Raw genomic sequence first — 20,593 nt, 5'->3', positions numbered from 1 at the left:
GAGCACGAGGCTCTTTATTCATAGCACGTCGAACGCGAGGTTCCGTGTTTAGGACACAGTGTTGTTGCCGTTGTCAGCGGCCTGCTGCAGAAGGGCGTAGTATTCTGTGAGTCATGTTGCGTCTCTTATAGCAGAAGAAGTCCGTGCCCCACGAGTTAAGTGAGGATGCTGTGGAAGTCAAGACAATAGTAGAGTCACGGGAGGGCAAGAAGGCAGTCGAGAATGTTGAGAGGTTGTACAAGCATGTAGGATTGCCCTCGTCAGGGAGATTGCAGCCGTCTACATGGCACAATCTCATGGAGAACAAAAAGGGCATGTTGAAAGAGAAAGGATTGTTAGAACAAGCGCAAGCTCATCTGTGAGTTGCGCGAGGTTTAAAGAACGAGGAATGGAAAGAGGTTGATGGAGAGGGAGGATCATAGGATGCAGAGCCCGTGTTTGGTTATAAAATACCTCAATCGTTGGTTTTTCTAAGGTGTTCTGGCATATGAATTGTGTTAAAGTTTTGTAGAAATTAATTGAGTCTGAGAACTGCTGTATTCCGTCACTGTGTGTAAAACACCCGATGGGAGGAGGGAGTCAAACAGCCTGCGCTATTGCTTTCTTTTGTGTTGAGGAATGCTGTAATGTTCTTATCTGTTCTGTGTTTCTGGTATGGAGGGGGCGAGTCGCTGCGTCCTCTCGGAATTTTCTATCCTTGTGTAGTATGTGCAATAGTACAATGTTGTATTGAATTAAAAAGAATTATTGTAAGTTTAAAGTGAAATATGGTGTCTTGTTTTAGAAGGAAACTTGTAAAAGATTGTTTGGTTATCAGTGTAATTGAAAGATTGGTAAAAGATTCATCTGCTTCAAGTTGAATGGTTGATATATAGCAAATTAAGGATTAACAAAGGATGTGAATTTGGATTTGTTTTTGTTACGTTGAAAAAAAGAAAATTGTCTATTGCTATGACAAAAACTGGATGTTTGTAGTGCAGGAAGGAACTGAGAAAGTGACTGAGATTAATGTGTTGGGAAAGCAAACAATAAGAAATTTGAAACAGGGGGGGCTCCCTTTTAGGTAATATGGTCCCTCCCCAGGAAATTAAGTCTCTTCTCCCGACTGTAAGCCCCATGCCCCTTAACCCCAAAGCTCCAATATATCCTGGGTTGCCAAAACTTAGTGCGCCCCCACCCTATGATCCTGCCGGGTGGATTTGTGATGTATGCAGAGTTACTAATTCTCAGTGGAGAGACGTCTGTTACAATTGTGAAGCAAGAAGATCCGGAGTTGTAGCCCCCACCTTTCCCTTGGTAAACGCTGACAGCATTTATTTTCAGCCAGAAACATCCCCCATGGCCTTCTATAGACAAATAGCAGCGAATCGAGAGATTTATTCCACTCCGGACGATGCATTAAAAGTAGTACAAAGTTTCTAGAAGAACTTAACCCATTCTGTATCAGCAGCTGCGCTCTCTAGCCCCCACCGCAGCTTCAAGGAGCAGGAACAGCAGTTTCAAGGACGCAGCTCCATTCCTTCAGTGGCCCACTAGACTCCAGCTCCCCTCCCTTACACAAATCCAGTCTCATACTCCAATATCCATTTTAACCCTGTGTCTGGAAATCTCCCTCGCCATGTTAATTCTCAGACCAAGAGCTTGTTTTAATTAGAGTAGATGGCAGACCCAATAAATATACTCTCACAAAACCCATCCCTGTGGGTCCTTTCCCTGAAGTTACTGCTCAGTTTGTAATCTTTTCTTCATGTCCGGTAAATTTACTGGGGGCAGATTTATTATCACAGTTCCGCTCCAGAGTATAATTCCAAGATGATGGTCAAATGGTATTTACGTTATATAACCCCTATGCAGATGAGCATAATGAGATCTGTATCTTACACGCCCTTCCCCAATCAGTTTGCAAAAAAAAAAAAATATGGGCGAGTGTCTTTAACCCTGACAGTTAGAATATCCCTATGTCACGTTGCTTCAGTATGTGGGTAATCTTTTGTTGTGTGCACAGACAGAGCAGGAAGCCATTGTTGCCACTGTTAGCCTTCGCAAGTATCTGGCAGATCTGAACTGTCGGGTTTCGGCCTCGAAACTTTGGTTCTGCCTTGGTCAAGTGATATTTTTGGGTCACTGTCTCCTTCAGGGTGCCAGACACCTCACAGAAGAAAGAAAAATAGCCGTCAGCTACAAAAGATGAGACTGAACTCCAGCGTTTTCTTGGACTATGTACTTATTGTTGTTAGTGGACACCGGACGCATCCCGCATAATGCAACCTCTCTACAAGGCCCTGAAAGACTGTTCAAGATATGGTGATGATTTTGGCAGATTCCACACTGGATAAGCTGTTACTACGGAAGATACTGTATTGCCCGGAGCTGCACTCCCTCCCTCCCTGTCAGGACAAGAAGCAGAATTTCAGGCTCTGTCTACTGCATGTGTTCTGGCCAAAGACAGGCGGGCTAATATATACACGGACTCACAGTAAGCATTTGGTATTGCTCATGATTTCGGAGCCCTATGGGCTAATCGAGGGTTTGTTACTACCGCCGGGACTCAGTGAAGAATGTTGAAGCTGTTAAAGCCCTCATGGACTCAATCAAATTACCTACCCAGGTGGCCATTATCAAAGTTAAGGAGCACGGTCCTAGGAACAGTCCACAGACTGTTGGTAACGCCTTTGCGGATATGCAAGCAAAAGCTGCTGCTCTCCTACCCGTTGAACTGACCATACCAGCTATGGTGACCACACGCTCTCAGCGTAAAGTTATAAGAAACACTGACTCTACAGGAACCTGATGATCCACGACAGACTGAGGTTTTCTGCCGGACCCCGCGAGACCGCTTAATGACGATGCAGAGAATGTCTCCAAAGGAAGAAATGAAGCAGTGGAAGACTGATGGAGCACGTATGGACATGGTCTCTGGAAAAAGGACCAACTTGTGTGTCTCCCTAAGCGGATGTACCCTGCTATTGCCACGTGGGCACATGGGCCCACACAGCGAGGAAAAACCAGGCCCCTGCCCTGGTACAAAAATTTTACTGGACTCCAGGTGTTTCTACAGTCCTGACAGCACTCAACCGTGCATGTAATATCTGTCAGACCTGCAATCCCGGTCAACTTCAACGTGTACCCCCGAAGCATCTTGCTAAGCCCGACTATCCTTTCCAAAGGCTCCAAGTGGACCACATCACGTTGCCTAAGTCTGGAAGGTATGAATATCGTCTGGTGGTTGTCGACATGTTCTCCAATTGGCCAGATGCATTCCCCGTTACCAACGTGACTGCAAAAACCACAGCAAAGAAACTGGTGATGGAAGTTATATGCAGATATGGTGTTCCAGAAGTTGTTGAAAGTGACCAAGGCCCGGCCTTTCCTTCTCGTGTATCAGGAGGTTCTGACAATGCTTGGATCCACTGTAGCCCTCCATACTCCGTACCATCCACAATCCAGTGGGAAAGTTAAGAGACTGAACGGCACACTGAAGGGACAATTGACCAAATTGATGCAGGAGACTACGGCTCCATGGCCAGGGCTCTTACACATTCGTACTACCCCTATTGCAAAATATGGCCTGTCCCCATAGGAGATATTGTTTGGTGCTAGTTCTCAGTTGCAAATTTCAGTCTCAGTAGTTGTCAGAAGAAACTGACCGTGCTGTTCAATATGTTATTCAGCTTAGTAAAAATGTTGCCAACACCCACGTTTTAGTTTCTTCTTTCCTTCCAGATTCAGCAGAAACCGACATTTGTCACAATTTGAAGCCTGGTGGTTTTATGGTCGTGAAAAGCTATGTCAGAAAGCACGAACTAGAACCCTTGTACAATGGTCCCTACCAAGTCCTCCTCATTATTCCTATGTCAGTAAAATTTGAAGGAAAGAGCACCTGGATCCACGCTTCACACTGCAAAAGAGACCGAACCAGCGCTTAGTCGCAGCAGTGATTAAAGAAAAATGTTGTTGTTGTTTTTGGTCCTAGGGCCAGGGGCCATCCTCGCCCCTACCTTTTCGGCCCCTATTGTAAATAAGAATTCCGGTGCCACTATTCTCTGGGTAAATCTAACGGCTCCGGTAAATATCTGGTGATTTGATTTCTGCGATGTAGTCAAGTGCCCCGAGACTCAACGGGTGGTAGAGGGAATCATCCAGTATTATATATGTGTTAGAAGTCTTCTCCATAGAAACACAAACAGCCCCAAGGAAAAATTTATGGTTAGAATGGGTAAGATACAATGTAAGAGTCCAGAATATCTCTGTAGGATGTATTGCTTGTGCTGCAGCGAATACACATCTATACACACATGCATTGTTTTTTCCTGATGACAATATCACTGCCTGTGTTATGAATCTGTTGAAGGGTCTAAAGCCCACTGATTGCTCAGATTATGTCCCACTAATTCATGAAGAACCCAAACTAAAGGTCCCAGGGGGGATAACCGTATTAGCTGATAATTATACCTGCTATAATTCCCACGACACTACAGCTACACCAGTAGGGGTCTTCGAGACAGGTTTCTGCAAAGAACAGTTCCCTAGATACTGACTTGCTAGTTAATCATACACAGTATATGTACGACATTTATTGATTATGTGGAGATGGTAAGCTCTGTCCTAGGTTGCCTAATGCCTGGACAGGTCAATGCACCCTTGTTAAACTAGCTGTGCAGTTCAAGATTTTACCTTGGGATCCAGAGACACCTGATGAATATACCAGAAAGAGGAGAAGTCTTGATCAGCTCCACATGAGTTATGAAGAAAATCTATTGGTATAGGTCGATGGCATAGGAGTGCCAAGGGGGGTGCCTGACCAATTTAAAGCCCAGAACCAGATCTATGCTAGCTTTGCTTCTTTAATCCACAAGTGCAGATTAATAAAAATGTTGATTTGATCAATTATATATATATATATATATATATATATATATATATATATATATATATTACAGTGAACAAAGGTTTGTCAATTTCATCTGTGATGCTTTCCAGGGTATAGTTGAGGAATTGGGCCCTAACACTAGAATGACCCTCCAAAACCGATTAGCCCTTGATATGATCTTAGCTGAGAAAGGAGGAGTCTGTGGGATGGTGGGAGAGGAATGTTGTACCTATATCCCTCAGAACTCTGGGGTAAATGGAAAGACCATGATAGCCCTTAAAAAGATAAATGGGTTAGCAGCAGAATTAAAAACTAATGCTGGAGTAGATAGATCTTTCTTTTCCGGTTGGTTGGGTGGGCTCAAAGGATTTCTTCAACAAGCTTGTCTAGTACTGATTGCTCTCCTTGTAGTTGGATCGATAATCCTCTGTTGTGTTATTCCCCTGTATAAAAAGGTTATCACTGAGGCAACTCCGACTGGCACATTCCTCAACCAAGAAGTAGACCCATCAGAGTACGATGGCACTGATCCAGGGGAGATCCCTAAGTACATCCCCCTCAAGAAGTTAGACAAAACCCCCAATTCTCAGATGATGCTAAGAGATTTAGTCTAGGGACAGCAGGAGAACTCCATGTGAAGCTAGTGAAGGGTTCAGCTGCCTGGAGGCCTCTCGCAAGGGGAGAGCTTCTGAGGTGTCTGGATGAAGAAATCCACCTCCCCTTTCCCCATCACATGGACAGTCTCGAAGGATCTTTCTTTTTAGGGAAAAACTTAGTGTTTAGGGGGGATTGTCAAGGTGAAAATATATATCTTTATACTCTTTTGTACTTTTATATATTCTTATGCTGTGAAACAATAAGTTTTTCCCCTTTATGCTTGCTAATGCAAATGTAACTGTATTTAAGATGGCTGCCAGTATTCTCCTTTGCCCTAATTCTGCTTCTGCTAAAGAAGCAAGTTTCACTTTCCAGAAGCCAAGTATCATTTCTCTTGAAATGATACTTAAAGCGACGTGGAGAAAGGAAGATTCATCAGATGATGTCAGGACCAACCAGAAAGACTGAATACTAGATATATTGCTTAAACCCCGCCCTCTGCACACCTTCCCCCAATAGATCATATAATGTTGTGTATATGAAATAAAGAGTTCAGTTGCTGTGACGTTGCCACTACGTGTGGAAGTACGAGCATGCAATGAGATTGAACCAGCCTTTGTCTGAATCATTCTTATCCGGTACCAATGCTCACATAATCTGATTTGGAATGACTGGTGAAGGAAGGGTATTGTCGTGACGACCCCGACATACTGATAAACTTATAGAAAATAAGCCGCACTCCTACAAAAGGATTTCATTCAGTTTGATGCTGGTTTATTTAAAAACAGTAGTTCACCATAGTGCTAGGTAAGGGGACAGAAGAGCGACAAGTAGTGCTAGAAGCTTGACGTTAGTCTTCTTCAAATTAGTCGCTGCACCTGGAGTTTAAAAGAGTAGGGTACCAGCGCGGCATGTGCTCCAGCCGTGGTGTGGCACACCGATACCATCAGTCAGTGTAGTGGGCGGCTGTGGATACATGTATCACTGCAGCTGCTACAGTCAGGATCGAGAAAGGACTCCAAGAATGGCAAGAAAGGCAAAGCTCACTCTGGACATCCAAGAGCTGTCAATCAGGGTGTTAGAGGGGCTAACCAGTTCCTTAAATTTGTTTGACCAACCTTGGCAAAGGACATCAGTATTACATTGCAGATGGTCAGACTCTCAGCATCCCTTTTGACCTGCTGTTTGAAGGGGCCACGGCACTGCATGTATCAGTTTTTATAGTTTACTACATCTTGACCACATCCCAATTAATGCACAAAGCAAAGCAACTACTAAATGTAGGAAGCATCGGTGGCCTTTTAAACAGGTCAATAGTTGGACTGTCAATCTTTGTAGCCCTGAAATTGGACACAAGTTAAGAATTGTATTAGATCTATATCGTATACAAGGGGTAGGTATCCATGGTAACGACCACTAACAACTAAAGTGTCACTGTATGAGTGGTTGTAACCATGGATAACTAAGCTACTGCAATGCCCTGCACGTGGGGTAAGCGACATCGTTAATCAAACAAACTATACTACATTTGTAATTAGAGGCATTTGCTAATATTATTATTATTACACCTATTACACATTGAGATGACTCGGTCGTTAGCACAGCAGCCTTGCAGCGCTGGAGTCCTTGGTTCAAACCCCAACAAAGACAACATCTGCAAGGAGTTTGTATGTTCTCTCCGTGTTTGCATGGGTTTCCTCCGGGTTCTCCGGTTTCCTCCCACATTCCAAAGACATACTGATAGGGAATTTAGATTGTGAGCCCCATCGGGGACAGCGATGATAATGTGTGTAAAGCGCTGCGGAATATGTTAGCGCTATATAAAAAATAAAGAATATTATTATTGAGATAGGATCTTGGGGCTGGGAAGACCTTTAATGTCTGGCATTATTTTCAGTATAAAATCAGTTAGCATCAGTTTTTAGAAATACAATGTGTTTCACCAGGCAGTTGACTACACTTTCCAACTGTGAGTTATTGTGGCATTGAAAAAAAAAAGAAAAAAAGAAAACATCAAATGTACCTACCCCACAGTACTCCAACAGATGCATTATCTCCTCCTCGTAGACGGACTGTGTGCAGTATTGTTTTTCAAGTTCTCCCCAGCTAACAGCTTTACTTAGAACCCCCTATGTCAGGCAAGAATATGATGGGAATAAAATCATGTATGAAGTACAAATTAATCCACACCTTGCTTGTAAAGCCCCCAAAATTTACGTAGAATACTACAAACTGGAGGGGGAGACAGAAAGGGATTAAAACTCAAACTAGCAGTTTATAGATTGCATTGGTATAGATCATGAATGTTAATCTTGTCGATGTAGATGGATTGTTTACTAACCCGGGAACCAAATGATCGTCTGGTGAACAATCATTTCACATAACTTCATTTGAAAGAGGACCTTTTACTAGTATAAGCATGTGAATCTGCCAACATCATAGAATGGTGGCTGCAGAGGGGAGTAAAACAGATTTTTTATTTCTCCTCTACGTTGCGGAAATATTAGCTTGTAAAGTTTAGATTCGAAATTGGAGGGCCGCCTGACTCTATAGGAAGGGCTGTGCTCTGACCCTCACATACTGACTGCAGACATATGAGATCTGGCAGTGTTTGTAATGACACACAACTCAGCTCTGCTGTACCTCTACACAATAGCTGCCACGCTCAGGGAGGAGTGCCTGTTCTCCTCTACACAGTGCTGCCTGCTTACAGTTGTTCTACCTTGTGCAGAGGAAGAAGTACGCACCTCCACAGAAAAATTTCTGATAACACCCAGTTACAATTTAACATAACAAAATAACCTAAACTTTACAAGTAAATATCTTTGTAATGAAAAGGAGAAGTTAAAAAACAACTACTTTTTATACTCCTCTCTACAGCCATGATTCCAAGATGTGGTCAGTTTAATATGCTCTAACTGGTGGATGCAAAACATCTAGAGAGGACCCATCATCAGAAAATGAGCAATTGCTTAAAATCAGGATTTCGTATTACATGTATTATTTTTATCAAAAATTGAGGATCTGTTTTCTCAGGTTACGATTATTTATCAAAAAAAACAAACAAACACCTAAAATAGCAAAAAGAAAGAGTGAGTTCACCTTTACTTGAAGACATAACGCAAGGAAACCTGCAGTCCAAGAATCATGTGAAAAGATGAAGAAAATCCAGAGTGGTTGTCTTCAATAAAACTTAGAAGCCTTAATTTGCAATCCTTGCTCATTTTGCGACTTTTAAGGATTGCAAATCAAGACTTCTAAATTTTACTGAAGACAACCACGCTGGATTTTCTTCATTTTTTCACCTAAACCAGCAATCTTAAAATTTTCTCTTTGGCCACTGGGGCTTTTACCATATATATTCTTACTTTCTGTCCTTTCATATAGCATTTATAGGAGTTTTCTTATCAGAGGCAGAAATAACAATGACAGGTAACACCTATACACCGCTGATAACACAGGATCCACCAATCACAATAGGTGATGTCACCACTGCACAACTTCATTAGACACTTCAATACAAAAGTTAGTGTCAGTCTGTCCACTGGTGCTAATGAACATGTGCATTTCCTGAAACAAAAACGTCAGAGTCAAAGGCAAACAGGATCATGGGGTGCATTAAAAGAGGTCTGGATACACATGATGAGAGCATTATACTGCCTCTGTACAAATCCCTAGTTAGACCGCACATGGAGTACTGTGTCCAGTTTTGGGCACCGGTGCTCAGGAAGGATATAATGGAACTAGAGAGAGTACAAAGGAGGGCAACAAAATTAATAAAGGAGATGGGAGAACTACAATACCCAGATAGATTAGCGAAATTAGGATTATTTAGTCTAGAAAAAAGACGACTGAGGGGCGATCTAATAACCATGTATAAGTATATAAGGGGACAATACAAATATCTAGCTGAGGATCTGTTTATACCAAGGAAGGTGACGGGCACAAGGGGGCATTCTTTGCGTCTGGAGGAGAGAAGGTTTTTCCACCAACATAGAAGAGGATTCTTTACTGTTAGGGCAGTGAGAATCTGGAATTGCTTGCCTGAGGAGGTGGTGATGGCGAACTCAGTCGAGGGGTTCAAGAGAGGCCTGGATGTGTTCCTGGAGCAGAACAATATTGTATCATACAATTATTAGGTTCTGTAGAAGGACGTAGATCTGGGGATTTATTATGATGGAATATAGGCTGAACTGGATGGCCTTACTATGTTACTAAAATAGCCCCAGTGACCAATGTGAAAACAGATAGATTTCAATTTTTAATACAGATTGTGCTATGAGATATAAAAAAAAAAAATTGCCAAAATATTTTTTTTAAATAAAGTTAAAAGCACACACTTGATTTAGTCAATAGGTAGCTTTCTGATGATAGCTTCCCTTTAAGTCCCTATTTGCAGTTACAGACATTCCAGCTTCGGAATGGGCAAGGGATAATAGATCTTTCTAGGAACATATTCTTCCCAAATTTCTTGAAAAAAAAAAAAAAAAAAATTTTTTTCTATCAGATGAAAATTTTGAACACAGCGGTCTACCTTCCAGTTGATGAGCCTGTGCTATAGGTTTTATTGTGGCTAGTTTCATTAAAGAGGTTGTCTAGAGTCCACAACTTTTCATTGATGACCTATCCAATGTCTGATCTGTCTGGGTCCTACGTCCGCGCTGATCAGCAGCTCTTGGTGGAGGCCAGTACTGCTCGATTACGGAGCTGCTCAGTCTTCTGATAGTGATGGTGGCAGGGTACTATATATCCACCTGCTATAGCTTTGAATAGGAGACCGATGTATTGTACCCTGTGCAGCTACCATCAAAAGATGGAGCAGCTCCACAATCAAGCCGTTCCGTCCGGCTGCCGTCGACACCATGAACAGCTGATCATACACTGATTATTAATCCTAAAAATAGGTCATCACAATTTTTTCATTGGACAACCTTTTTAAATGTAGTCTAATGTGTATGGGTTCCTTTACCCTGGCAAAAAATGTAAACCGTGGGACAAGTTTCCAACAGCAGCGCCTATGTAGCTTTGAATGACCATAACTCTGGCATCATTTTGAGCCCCCTAGATAGTTTATTACTTTTCCTTTCTTTAGAGTGGAATGAGGAGTAACATTAATCAGCTAGCCTGTGCATAAAATTTTTTCCCTGCGTGTTATCTACATGGTGGCCAACAGTAATGCTCAACACAATCACAGCTGTACAAAGGACATAAAAGAGTTACCGTAGTAAAGACTACAGAGGCTGTTGACCACGACAGGCATGGAACTAACGGTATTGGTTTAGGCCAGTTGGTTACTGCTAAAGAAGCCATCTGAAATGTAAAGTAAAAATCAATAGGAAGCAAATCAGATCAAACATTGCACCCAGAGGCAGTGGGGGTCAGAGTGACATCAATGGAGGATGGCTAATAAAGACATGTGAAACTACTGGAGCAGATAGGGTAACTAACTGAAGGATAGCAACAATTTTGTCTACGTGCGCAACCCTTTAAGGCCCCTTTCACACATCAGTTTTTAGCCTTTAGCCGTCAGGCATAATCCGGTGAATTTTGAAAAAACAGATCCGTTGCAAATTGTGAAAATCTGATACGACGAATCCGCTTTTTTTTTTACCCGGGGATAGAGTTTGGACTTCCTGTTCGAGAGATAGAGAGAGAGAAGAATGGAAAATGCATGATTTGTGTAAAAAAATAAATAAATAAAAAAATCGATTAGGCTGCCGGATTCCATCATTTCACCTCACGTTTCATACGTTTTTCGCCAGATCCGTCGCTCTCCGTTTTTTCGCCGGACAGAAAAAAGTTTCTATGTACGTTTTCTCTGGCCGCCGGAAAACAAATTTTCGGCGAATCCGGCAAAAAACGGATAAAACGTGAGGCCATCCGTCGCAATCCGGCGCCAATGCAAGTCTATGAGAAAAAAAAAGGATCCGGCGGCAACTTTTGCAGGGTCTGGTTTTTTAAAAATTCGCCAGAGTGTGCCTGACGGCAAAAACCTGATGTGTGAAAGCAGCCTTAAATAAGAAGAAAAAAAAACACAATAGTCACTGAAATAACTTGAAATTTGCTAAAGTTATTTTAAATTTACTGAATATCAATTAATGAAAATCAGACATTGTTTTTAAATTGTGGTTTAAGAGAAAATTACAAAAAAAATAAAAATAAATAAATAATGAAAATGACAGACAAAATTGATGGTATCCTTAATTTTATATTTTGTTGCACAACCTTTTAATGCAAACACAATTTCTGTAACTTTCAGTGACACTTCTGCACCGGTCCACAGGTATTTTGGTCTACGGCTCGTAGAGATGATGTGACCTGCCAAAATGGTCCAGTTTTGTCTCATCTGTCCAAAGAACATTCTGCCAGAAGCTTTGTGGCTTGTCAACATACACTTTGGCAAATTCCAGTTGCGCTTTCTTTTATGATTTACTTTCAGCTGTGGTTTCCACCTCTATGGATTTCCATGAAGACCACTTTGGCCAAGACAACGACATAAACTACGATCTGACACTGAAGTACCCGGATCTTGGAGTTCACCTCTAGTTTCTTTGGTTACTATTCGAACTATAGGTCTCATTCATTTGTCATCAACTTTCCTCTTGCTGTCACGTGCAGGGAGGTGGGCTACAGGAGATGAAGCAACAGCATCAAGCTGTTTGGCGATGGTCTTACAGGCTTTACATTTCACATATGTGTCTAGAATTTTCATTCTAATCTCCTGAAACAAATTTGTCCTTAGCTTCCATGTTCAGTGTGATACACACCATGACACCAAATAGCACAACGACTATTCACCCTTTAAATATCCAGAGTGACTGATTACAAGTTTGTAGACATCATTGTTAACATGTGCCTATGGTCAAATTATTTTGATCATTTTCTAGGGGTACCTTCATTTTTGTTCAGGCCAATTTATTTAGATTTTTTTTCTGATGGAAAACAATGTCTAATTTTCATTAGTTGATATTCAGTAAATTTCCATTGAAAATTACTTTTTTTCATAGTTTCATTGTGACCCTTCTGGGTTTTCCTTACTTTAAAACCTCTTTCACATGTCCGTATTTAAACACGTACGTGAAAAACCGGTACTGGTGTCATCAGCGAGTCATTCATGTTTTTCTGGTATGGACTAAGAAAAATTAAACTACAAAACTTCTATACTTTGCAATGTTAATCATGGGCAGCACGTGAATGCTGTGTACTGTACATGTTATTCACAGACTCAGACTTGTGCTGTCCCTTGTCATACGTGTTGCCGGAAAATCCAGACATGTCTCTGTGTGTTTTGCATGGTGTACAAATACGAACATGTGTACAGCACCATAGGTTATAATGGGTACGTGTGGTATCCATGAGAAACACGGATGGCACAAGTACTGGACCCACGGACACGTGGAGGAGGCCTATAGTAGGGTATCAACAATTTTGCGCATGTGCATAAAAAAAAGTAGTAATAAAAACAAAAAACACAAAGCAATTCTAGACCTAAGTTTACTACTTTATTATCATGTTGCAAAAAGGGGAAAAAATGCAAAATGATCTTCGGCTAGAGCTACGGCGGCTGGCACAGTCATCTGTCATGCAACCAAAGTTCGGCACATTGCAATCGTCAGGGTACTGCAACAAGCAAACCGCAAAAAATCAGATGCGGTTGGACTTCTTGAGATTAAGGTGACATGAACCTATTCCCTTGTATTGCACTGTGAGCTTTGGTCGCACGAATATAAATATTTAAAGACAAAAAAAAAAAATCACTGCTACTCATATGTCGCATTTTTGTGAAAGCTTATTGCTATTTCTGCAGCAAAATTGATGTAACTGCTATTGTATAACTCAATGACTGACTTCAAAGGTATCTTCGCTTTAGGGCAAAGTCAGACGGCTGTATAACACGGACGACAATCGCAATGGCAGATGGCTCGCCTTACTAGAGCGTGACTGCTGCATAGAAACACATGCCGTCACGCTCAGGTCACGAGAGCCACCGGCCAGTTCGAGCATTGCTATGCAATTGTTGTCTGTTATATGACCGTATGATTGAGGCCTTAAAAGGGAATCTATTTGTAGGATCAACCCTTCTATCCTGTCTATATGGGCATTGGGCACACAGGTCACAGGAAGCTGATTAAAATGATACTTTAATATCTGCGATCCGGTGACTTATTCCAGAGAGATCCATGACCTGTTAAACTCTATGTGAAGAATATAGATCTCCCTGGGAATCTGCCTCCAGTGCTTATTTTAAATGAAAGGGGGCATTACCTGTGTGAGACATTTAACGACTGACAGTCTGCCCTCCCTGAAAAGCTCTGCTTGATTAAAATTTACAGCATGTTCACACGTTGAGTATTTGCGGCGGATTCTTATATACGAAGAACGTATCTCTTGGCAGGAAAAACACAGCATATAAAATGTGCCCTCATTGTCCTTTTTAGTGCATTCATTTGAAGGAGTGCAAAACACAGAAATGATATGATGCAGATTTGAGAAAATAAAAAAACTGCTGGAAAAGTACAGTGTGTGAAGATTCCCTTAGGCTACGTTCACATTAGCGTTGCGCGCCGGTGACGCAACGCACGACGCACAAAAAACGCGCGCAAAACGCACGCAAAAACGCTGCGTTTTGCGACGCGTGCGTCGTTTTTTGACGAAAATCGGACGCACGAAAAATGCAACTTGTTGCATTTTCTTGCGTCCGACGCTAGCGTCGGAAACGACGCACGTGTCAAAAAACGCAACCAAAAAAACGCACGCGTCCCCTATGTTAAACATAGGGGCGCGTCGCCGCTGCGTCGCCGACGCAACAGCGACTCACATTAGCGGAACGCTAATGTGAACGTAGCCTAACACTTCAGCTTCCCTCTCACAGGCAGCTAGTGTGTGTGTGGGGGAGTCAGTACAGCTGGGGGATGACAGCACAGAGGGACAACTGCATATGTGCTTTGAAATATACAAAGCTCAGCTCTGCTGTACTGTGCAATAATCACACTCCACTCCGCATTGAGTTCAGGAGAGCAGACTGTCAGTCATTACACACTGGTAATTCTCACACTGGTAACAGCCGCTTTCATTTAAAATAATCTCTGGATGCAGATTCTCAGGGAGATCTATGTCCGGCCTATAAATCTTAACAGCTCATTTACCTACTAAGAAAAGCATTTATTTCTCTGTAAAGATATGAAGGTATCATTTTATTCAACTTTCTATGACCTACATGCTCATATAGACGGCTTAGGAGGGTTGATCCTACTGATAGATTTCCTCTAAAGGGGTTTTCCCATGAACAAAGTACCGTACAATCAATAGATCTAGGAATAATAATTTCCACAATTGGATATGTTAATAAAATGTTCCTGTGCGGAGATGATCTTATAAAGGTGTCCTTGCACTGTGTAATGTGTGTCTGATCACACCACAGCTACTGGGCAGGGCAGGAAGCAAAAGAGTATATACAGAAATTATAGCAATGGACCGGAGCAGACTGAGGTAATGCATTGGCTGCATGTTTTTAAGAAGGTTTTAGCTCAGAAAGATCTGTTGTATATTCAGATTATGTTCCTACGTGGTCACACACAGCCATTACATAGTACGCAGCAGGGGCACATTTATGAGATTATTTCAGCACAGGAACACAAGTTTTTTTTGTTTGTTTTTTGTTAACACATCAAATTGTGGAACTTATTTTTATCCCAAGATTAATTAATTAAAATGTACTTTGCTTATCAGAAAACCCCTTTAAATCCAAATATATAATCCACACAGAAGAAGCTGCTGGGACACTTCAATGGTTTATCATTTTTGCAAATAATGTTTTTTCCATTTTCAGGCTGCCGTCACACTAGCAGTATGTGGTCAGTATTTTACATCAGTATTTGTAAGCCAAAACCAGGAGTGGAACAAATAGAGGAAAAGTATAATAGAAACATATGCACCACTTCTGCATTTATCACCCACTCCTGGTTTTGGCTTACAAATACTGATGTAAAATACTGACCAAATACTGATAGTGTGACGGCAGCCTCATTTTAATTAATATGAACATTTAGGCTCAGACCAATGTTTGGAAAATATGTGGAAAAGGGATTTTGGTGAAGCAATTAGGCATAATGTAGACCAGGGGTGTCAAACTGCATTCCTTGAGGGCTGCAAACAGGTCATGTTTTCAGGATTTCCTTGTAATGCACAGGTGATAATTTAATCACCTACACAAATAATGAGTTGTTGATTAAATTATCACCTGTGCAGTACAATGAAATCCTGAAAACATGACCTGTTTGCAGCCCTCGAGGAATGCAGTTTGACACCCCTGATGTAGACTATGTACCGATAATATAGACAGAGAGGTATACACTCCCAAGAAACGAACAGAAGGTGGAAGAAAGGGTTTCACATTTTCACAGGTTAATCTTGGAGCTTTGTATTACGGTACATACAGATAAGAATGTATGAAGAAAACCATGTAAAGAACTTACATGTCCTCCCATTGAAATGCCAGTCATTAGCAGAGGCCCATAGCCTTCCCTCTCCAGCCAGTGTAGGAGGACAGCCGACTCCAGCACCAGAGCACCACCCATTACAAACAAGTCAGAAACATTCTTTAAGCTCGATCTCCTTTTATCCAAGAGAACACAATGACAGTCAGATTACAGCAGCAATGGCCTTTTCCTTATTACTGAGGGAATATAATTTCTTATTTTACAATCTGTGATAACGGCTTCGCTTTCTGCCACTCACTGCACAGCAGATTTAGGTTAATTGACTGAATACTGTCGGCCTCTCTTTTGTCCCCCATTCTAAAGTCACATCACTGATCCATCACATGTAAGGCCGGGTTCACACTGCGTTACAGCAGCTCGTTCAACACATACGTTAAACGGGCTGCTGTAACGCAAGTGCCGACTTTGGAACATCGTTAGCGCAGATAGAGCATCTGCTAGCTCTATCTGCGCTAGCAGTGAAGGACCCGGAAACGCTGCAGCTCGCGTCTCAGGGTCCGTCACTCAATGACGGCACATGGCTAGCGCACCCCCATTGTGGGCGTGTGCTAGCGATGCGTCCGACATTGGAGTCAATGGTGGCTCTAGCGGACTACGTTAGACCGCGTTATGCCGCGGTGTAACGTAGTCCGTCTAACGGACTTGGGGAACGCAGTATGAACCCAGCGGCTCAAAGGCTATGGATGTGAGTTAAAATTATTTTCTTGTTGGCTAGTACTAGCCAGTGCATTCACAACGGGATGGTCACGCATTAGCCTCTGCACCTTTGTTGTATTCCCACCCATTTCTTATCATGTGACCACAGTGCTCACTGACTAACTTCAAGTCTGCTGGATGGGGTGTGCTACACTATTCACGTCCTTTGGCCCTCCTATAACAACTGCTCCTCCTAGCTCTGCTCCCTCCTGGCAGCTCTAGCTCCTGAGTTCATGATGCCTCCGCCCAGCTGCCCAGATTAGCCAGGGTCCTTTCCACCCAATTCTGAATTGAGCTATGGTCTGTCCTGGTGTCTGCTCTGTGGGGGTTCAGTGAAAACAAGGTAGTACACACACAGAGCCAATCCCGAACATTCCCTCTATGAAAAAAACATTGATCCAGCAGATCGACACTAGCCACATGGCCAAGTTCATACTATCAGTATTTTACATCAGTATTTGTAAGCCAAAATCAGGAGTCAGGAGAATCAGAGGAAAAGGAAACACCACCATTTCTGTATTTTTCATCCACTCCTAGTTTTGGCTTACAAATACGGATGTAAAATACTGACCAAATACTGAACGTGGCCTAAAGGAGGGAGGAGGACATCTGCTCTTTTAGGGCAGACTGGATCATGCATTATGGATATACCTATATCCCTTTCTTATATCCTCTCCCATCTCTTGATTGAACTTGATGGACATCTACTGATGGTTGCATAGCTGGCACGGTTGAACAGATATTCAACAATGCCAACTATGTAACCATCAGTAGATATGGGAAGGTGGGAAGACCGGGTCAGTCCAACCAGAAGAGCAGAGACGCTGATCTTGTCTTCCATTGAGCTATGGTGTGCTTATGTCTGGAAGCCTTGGTACAGTTCTGATGTAAGAAATGTGTGGTCTAGACTAGCATTTCCTAACTCAAGCCCACAGGACTGATGTTGGATAACACTGATGAAGTGAAGGCAGAAGAAGCTCCAGTGCATATCAGCTCACACGACACATGGGAAATTGGTGGGGTGATGCAAAACCGTGAAGAGTTTGACAGTATTGACCACCTCTGTGTAAGTACTGACCAGTACTAGCTAACAAGGTAATTATTAGTGCACAACCCCCTTTAATAGTGAATCAGTCAGTGAACTCATTTGACAACAGGGTCTATAACCCTTATCTCTCAAACCGTCTTCCATGCAGATTAACCAATCCAATGTACTGGTGCTTTTGCCTAAAATCAGCTTAGCTGATCATTCATGAAAGGAAAGATAAGGCTGCAGAAAGCCATCAAACAAGCACACTGATGGATTGAACTGCAATACTGATGAACATTTTGCTGGTATGAAAGCATAAGCTCAGAGTAATTTAAGGCCCCTTCACATTAAGCGACGCTGCAGCGATACCGACAACGATCCGGATCGCTGCAGCGTCACTGTTTGGTCGCTGGAGAGCTGTCACACAGACCGCTCTCCAGCGACCAACGATGCCGGTAACCAGGGTAAACATCGGGTAACTAAGCGCAGGGCCGCGCTTAGTAACCCAATGTTTACCCTGGTTACCATGCTAAAAGTAAAAAAAAACAAACACTAGATACTTACCTACAGCTGTCTGTCCTCCAGCGCTGTGCTCTGCTTCTCTGAACTCCTCCTGTACTGGCTGTGAGCCGGAAAGCAGAGCGGTGACGTCACCGCTCTGCTTTCCGGCTCACAGCCAGTACAGGAGGAGTGCAGAGCACAGCGCTGGAGGACGGACGGCTGTAGGTAAGTATGTACTGTTTGTTTTTTTTTACTTTTAGCATGGTAACCAGGGTAAACATCGGGTTACTAAGCGCGGCCCTGCGCTTAGTTACCCGATGTTTACCCTGGTTACCAGTGAAGACATCGCTGAATCGGTGTCACACACGCCGATCCAGCGATGTCAGCAGGAGTCCAGCGACGAAATAAAGTTCTGGACTTTATTCAGCGACCAACGATCTCCCAGCAGGGGCCTGATCGTTGGTCGCTGTCACACATAACGATTTCATTAACGATATCGTTGCTACGTCACAAATAGCAACGATATCGTTAACAATATCGTTATGTGTGAAGGTACCTTAAGACTTGTGATTTTGAGGGAGTGCAGCGGCATCAGACTCTCCGGATTCATGAAAAGGTGCACGCTTCTTCACGAATCTGCAGCGCAGACATGGAGTCAGGGATTGGACTGAGACTTTGGCGTATGGCTCATCTCATTTTAACTAAGCTGGAAGAAACCGGCATGAAAACACCAAGATTTTTTGACTTTTCAAAGCTTTTATGCTACTTTTTGGCGTAAAAGTCTTTGATGACACAGGGTTGTAAATTTTAGTTAAATGAATAGAATTGGTAAATGTAAAACACATGCACACTTACAATTGGTCCTTTGGTTTTCTGTAGCCATTTAAGAAACCACGTCAAGGAAAAGAATGAAAGGTAGTATATATGCCAAACATGCCACGTAGTATATGACTTTTTGTTTTGCAAAAATAGCTGTTATAAACAAGAAGATAAATGATGACACGCTCTCTGTAAATAAAACAAGAATAATTACACAATGATATGAGCCCATCACGTTATACACAACATATAAGTCTACAGAGATACAATTGGTGTTCCAGCCACAAGAACGCCATCTGGTGAGCTAGACTAAGAAAATATAAGAAACATGATTAACTTAAGATGCTATGCACTGTGCATGGTAGTCACATTCCATAATTATTAGTCCATCATTACTTGTGCCTTTCATTTCAGTGAAAGATGAAAAAACAAACTTTTATTGTTTGTTTTTTTATTAGCCGCTTTTATTGGTTTTTTAACTACAGTTGCTTTGGACTAGGTGTTGAACTGATGATTAACTTATTATAGATGTAAGAGGGACCAGAAAGACCCCGCTGAAGATCATGGGCCCCTTAAGTTTCCTTTGCATGCCTGTCATTGTAGTGGAAAAAATAAAAAGAAATCACAGCTGTGTTTTTTTCTTTTGTTGAACATGGTGGAACCATGACAGAACATCTTACACAAGTGAGAGCCTTGACTAAGATGTTAATAACAAGATCCTTGGCGACCAACATTTATAACATGTTATTTACAAAAAGACAAAGGATATAATAAGGATTTTCTAACATCAGGGAAGCAATACCAGCTTCTTTCAGCATAGGACGTGCCATTAATGTTCGCCTTCTCCAGAAATACTATAAGTGAGGAAAAATACACATATCAGAAGATATCTATTTCTTATGAGGTCCCACCCAGCAATAAATAGGTACATTTTCAGCAAATTAATTTAAAAAGCATACCAATATATATTTTTTGCAAAGTACTACCCTTTTACAAGTTTTGCAGATTGATTAAGGTCCAGGTTCTGAGACCGATCACTCAAAAACTGCTTTGAAGAGTTCAGATGTGTGTGTACGGAGCCGAGTGCTTCTGTTTGGTGAGCAGCGCCATATTATAAAATTGCACCCTGTGGATCTTATTGGAAAGCTTTTTATTATTGAATAAAAAAAATATGTGGCCCCCTTACCCATTTTTATGTACCCAACAAAAGTAAAGCAGTCAGCCAAAAGCTGAAGAGGCCCTTCCCAGCCTAAAAATACAAGTATGCAGCCACCCCAGAAGTGGCGAATCACATTAGATGGACCAATTCTGGCACTTCACCTTCGTTCTTCCCAATTATCCTGGTGTGTTGGCAATCAGTGTAATGGGGCTTCAAGATGATGTCAGCTGTGAATGGTCCGAAAAGAAGGATTCTTTGTACTCACTGTAAAAGCTCTTTCTTGGAGACTTCAAGGGGGACACAGGTAACCATGGGGGTATGCTGCTGTCACTAGGAGGTTGACTATGCAAAAAAGGAAAATAGCTCCTCCTCCCCTGCAGTATATACCCACCGACTGGCACAAAGCACGTCAGTTAGTGTCA

General features: G+C 42.1%; 1 protein-coding gene across 1 annotated transcript in view; it reads right to left on the bottom strand.

Moving 5' to 3' along the window:
* Nucleotides 1-20,593, bottom strand: part of ABHD18 (abhydrolase domain containing 18) — a 62,246-nt gene that overhangs the window by 9,697 nt on the left and 31,956 nt on the right. The window contains exons 6-10 of the mRNA XM_069743940.1: nt 19,782-19,866; nt 19,049-19,076; nt 15,943-16,081; nt 10,688-10,777; nt 7,495-7,596 (exon numbers count right to left, since the gene is read on the bottom strand). Coding sequence (XP_069600041.1) covers nt 7,495-7,596; nt 10,688-10,777; nt 15,943-16,081; nt 19,049-19,076; nt 19,782-19,866 — 444 coding nt within the window. The remainder of the gene's footprint in view (nt 1-7,494; nt 7,597-10,687; nt 10,778-15,942; nt 16,082-19,048; nt 19,077-19,781; nt 19,867-20,593) is intronic.

This window comes from Ranitomeya imitator, chromosome 1, assembly GCF_032444005.1.
Source record: "Ranitomeya imitator isolate aRanImi1 chromosome 1, aRanImi1.pri, whole genome shotgun sequence".
Taxonomy (NCBI): domain Eukaryota; kingdom Metazoa; phylum Chordata; class Amphibia; order Anura; family Dendrobatidae; genus Ranitomeya; species Ranitomeya imitator.
The sequence above is the reverse complement of the archived record's forward strand: the minus strand, read 5'-3'. Positions and strand labels throughout refer to the sequence as shown.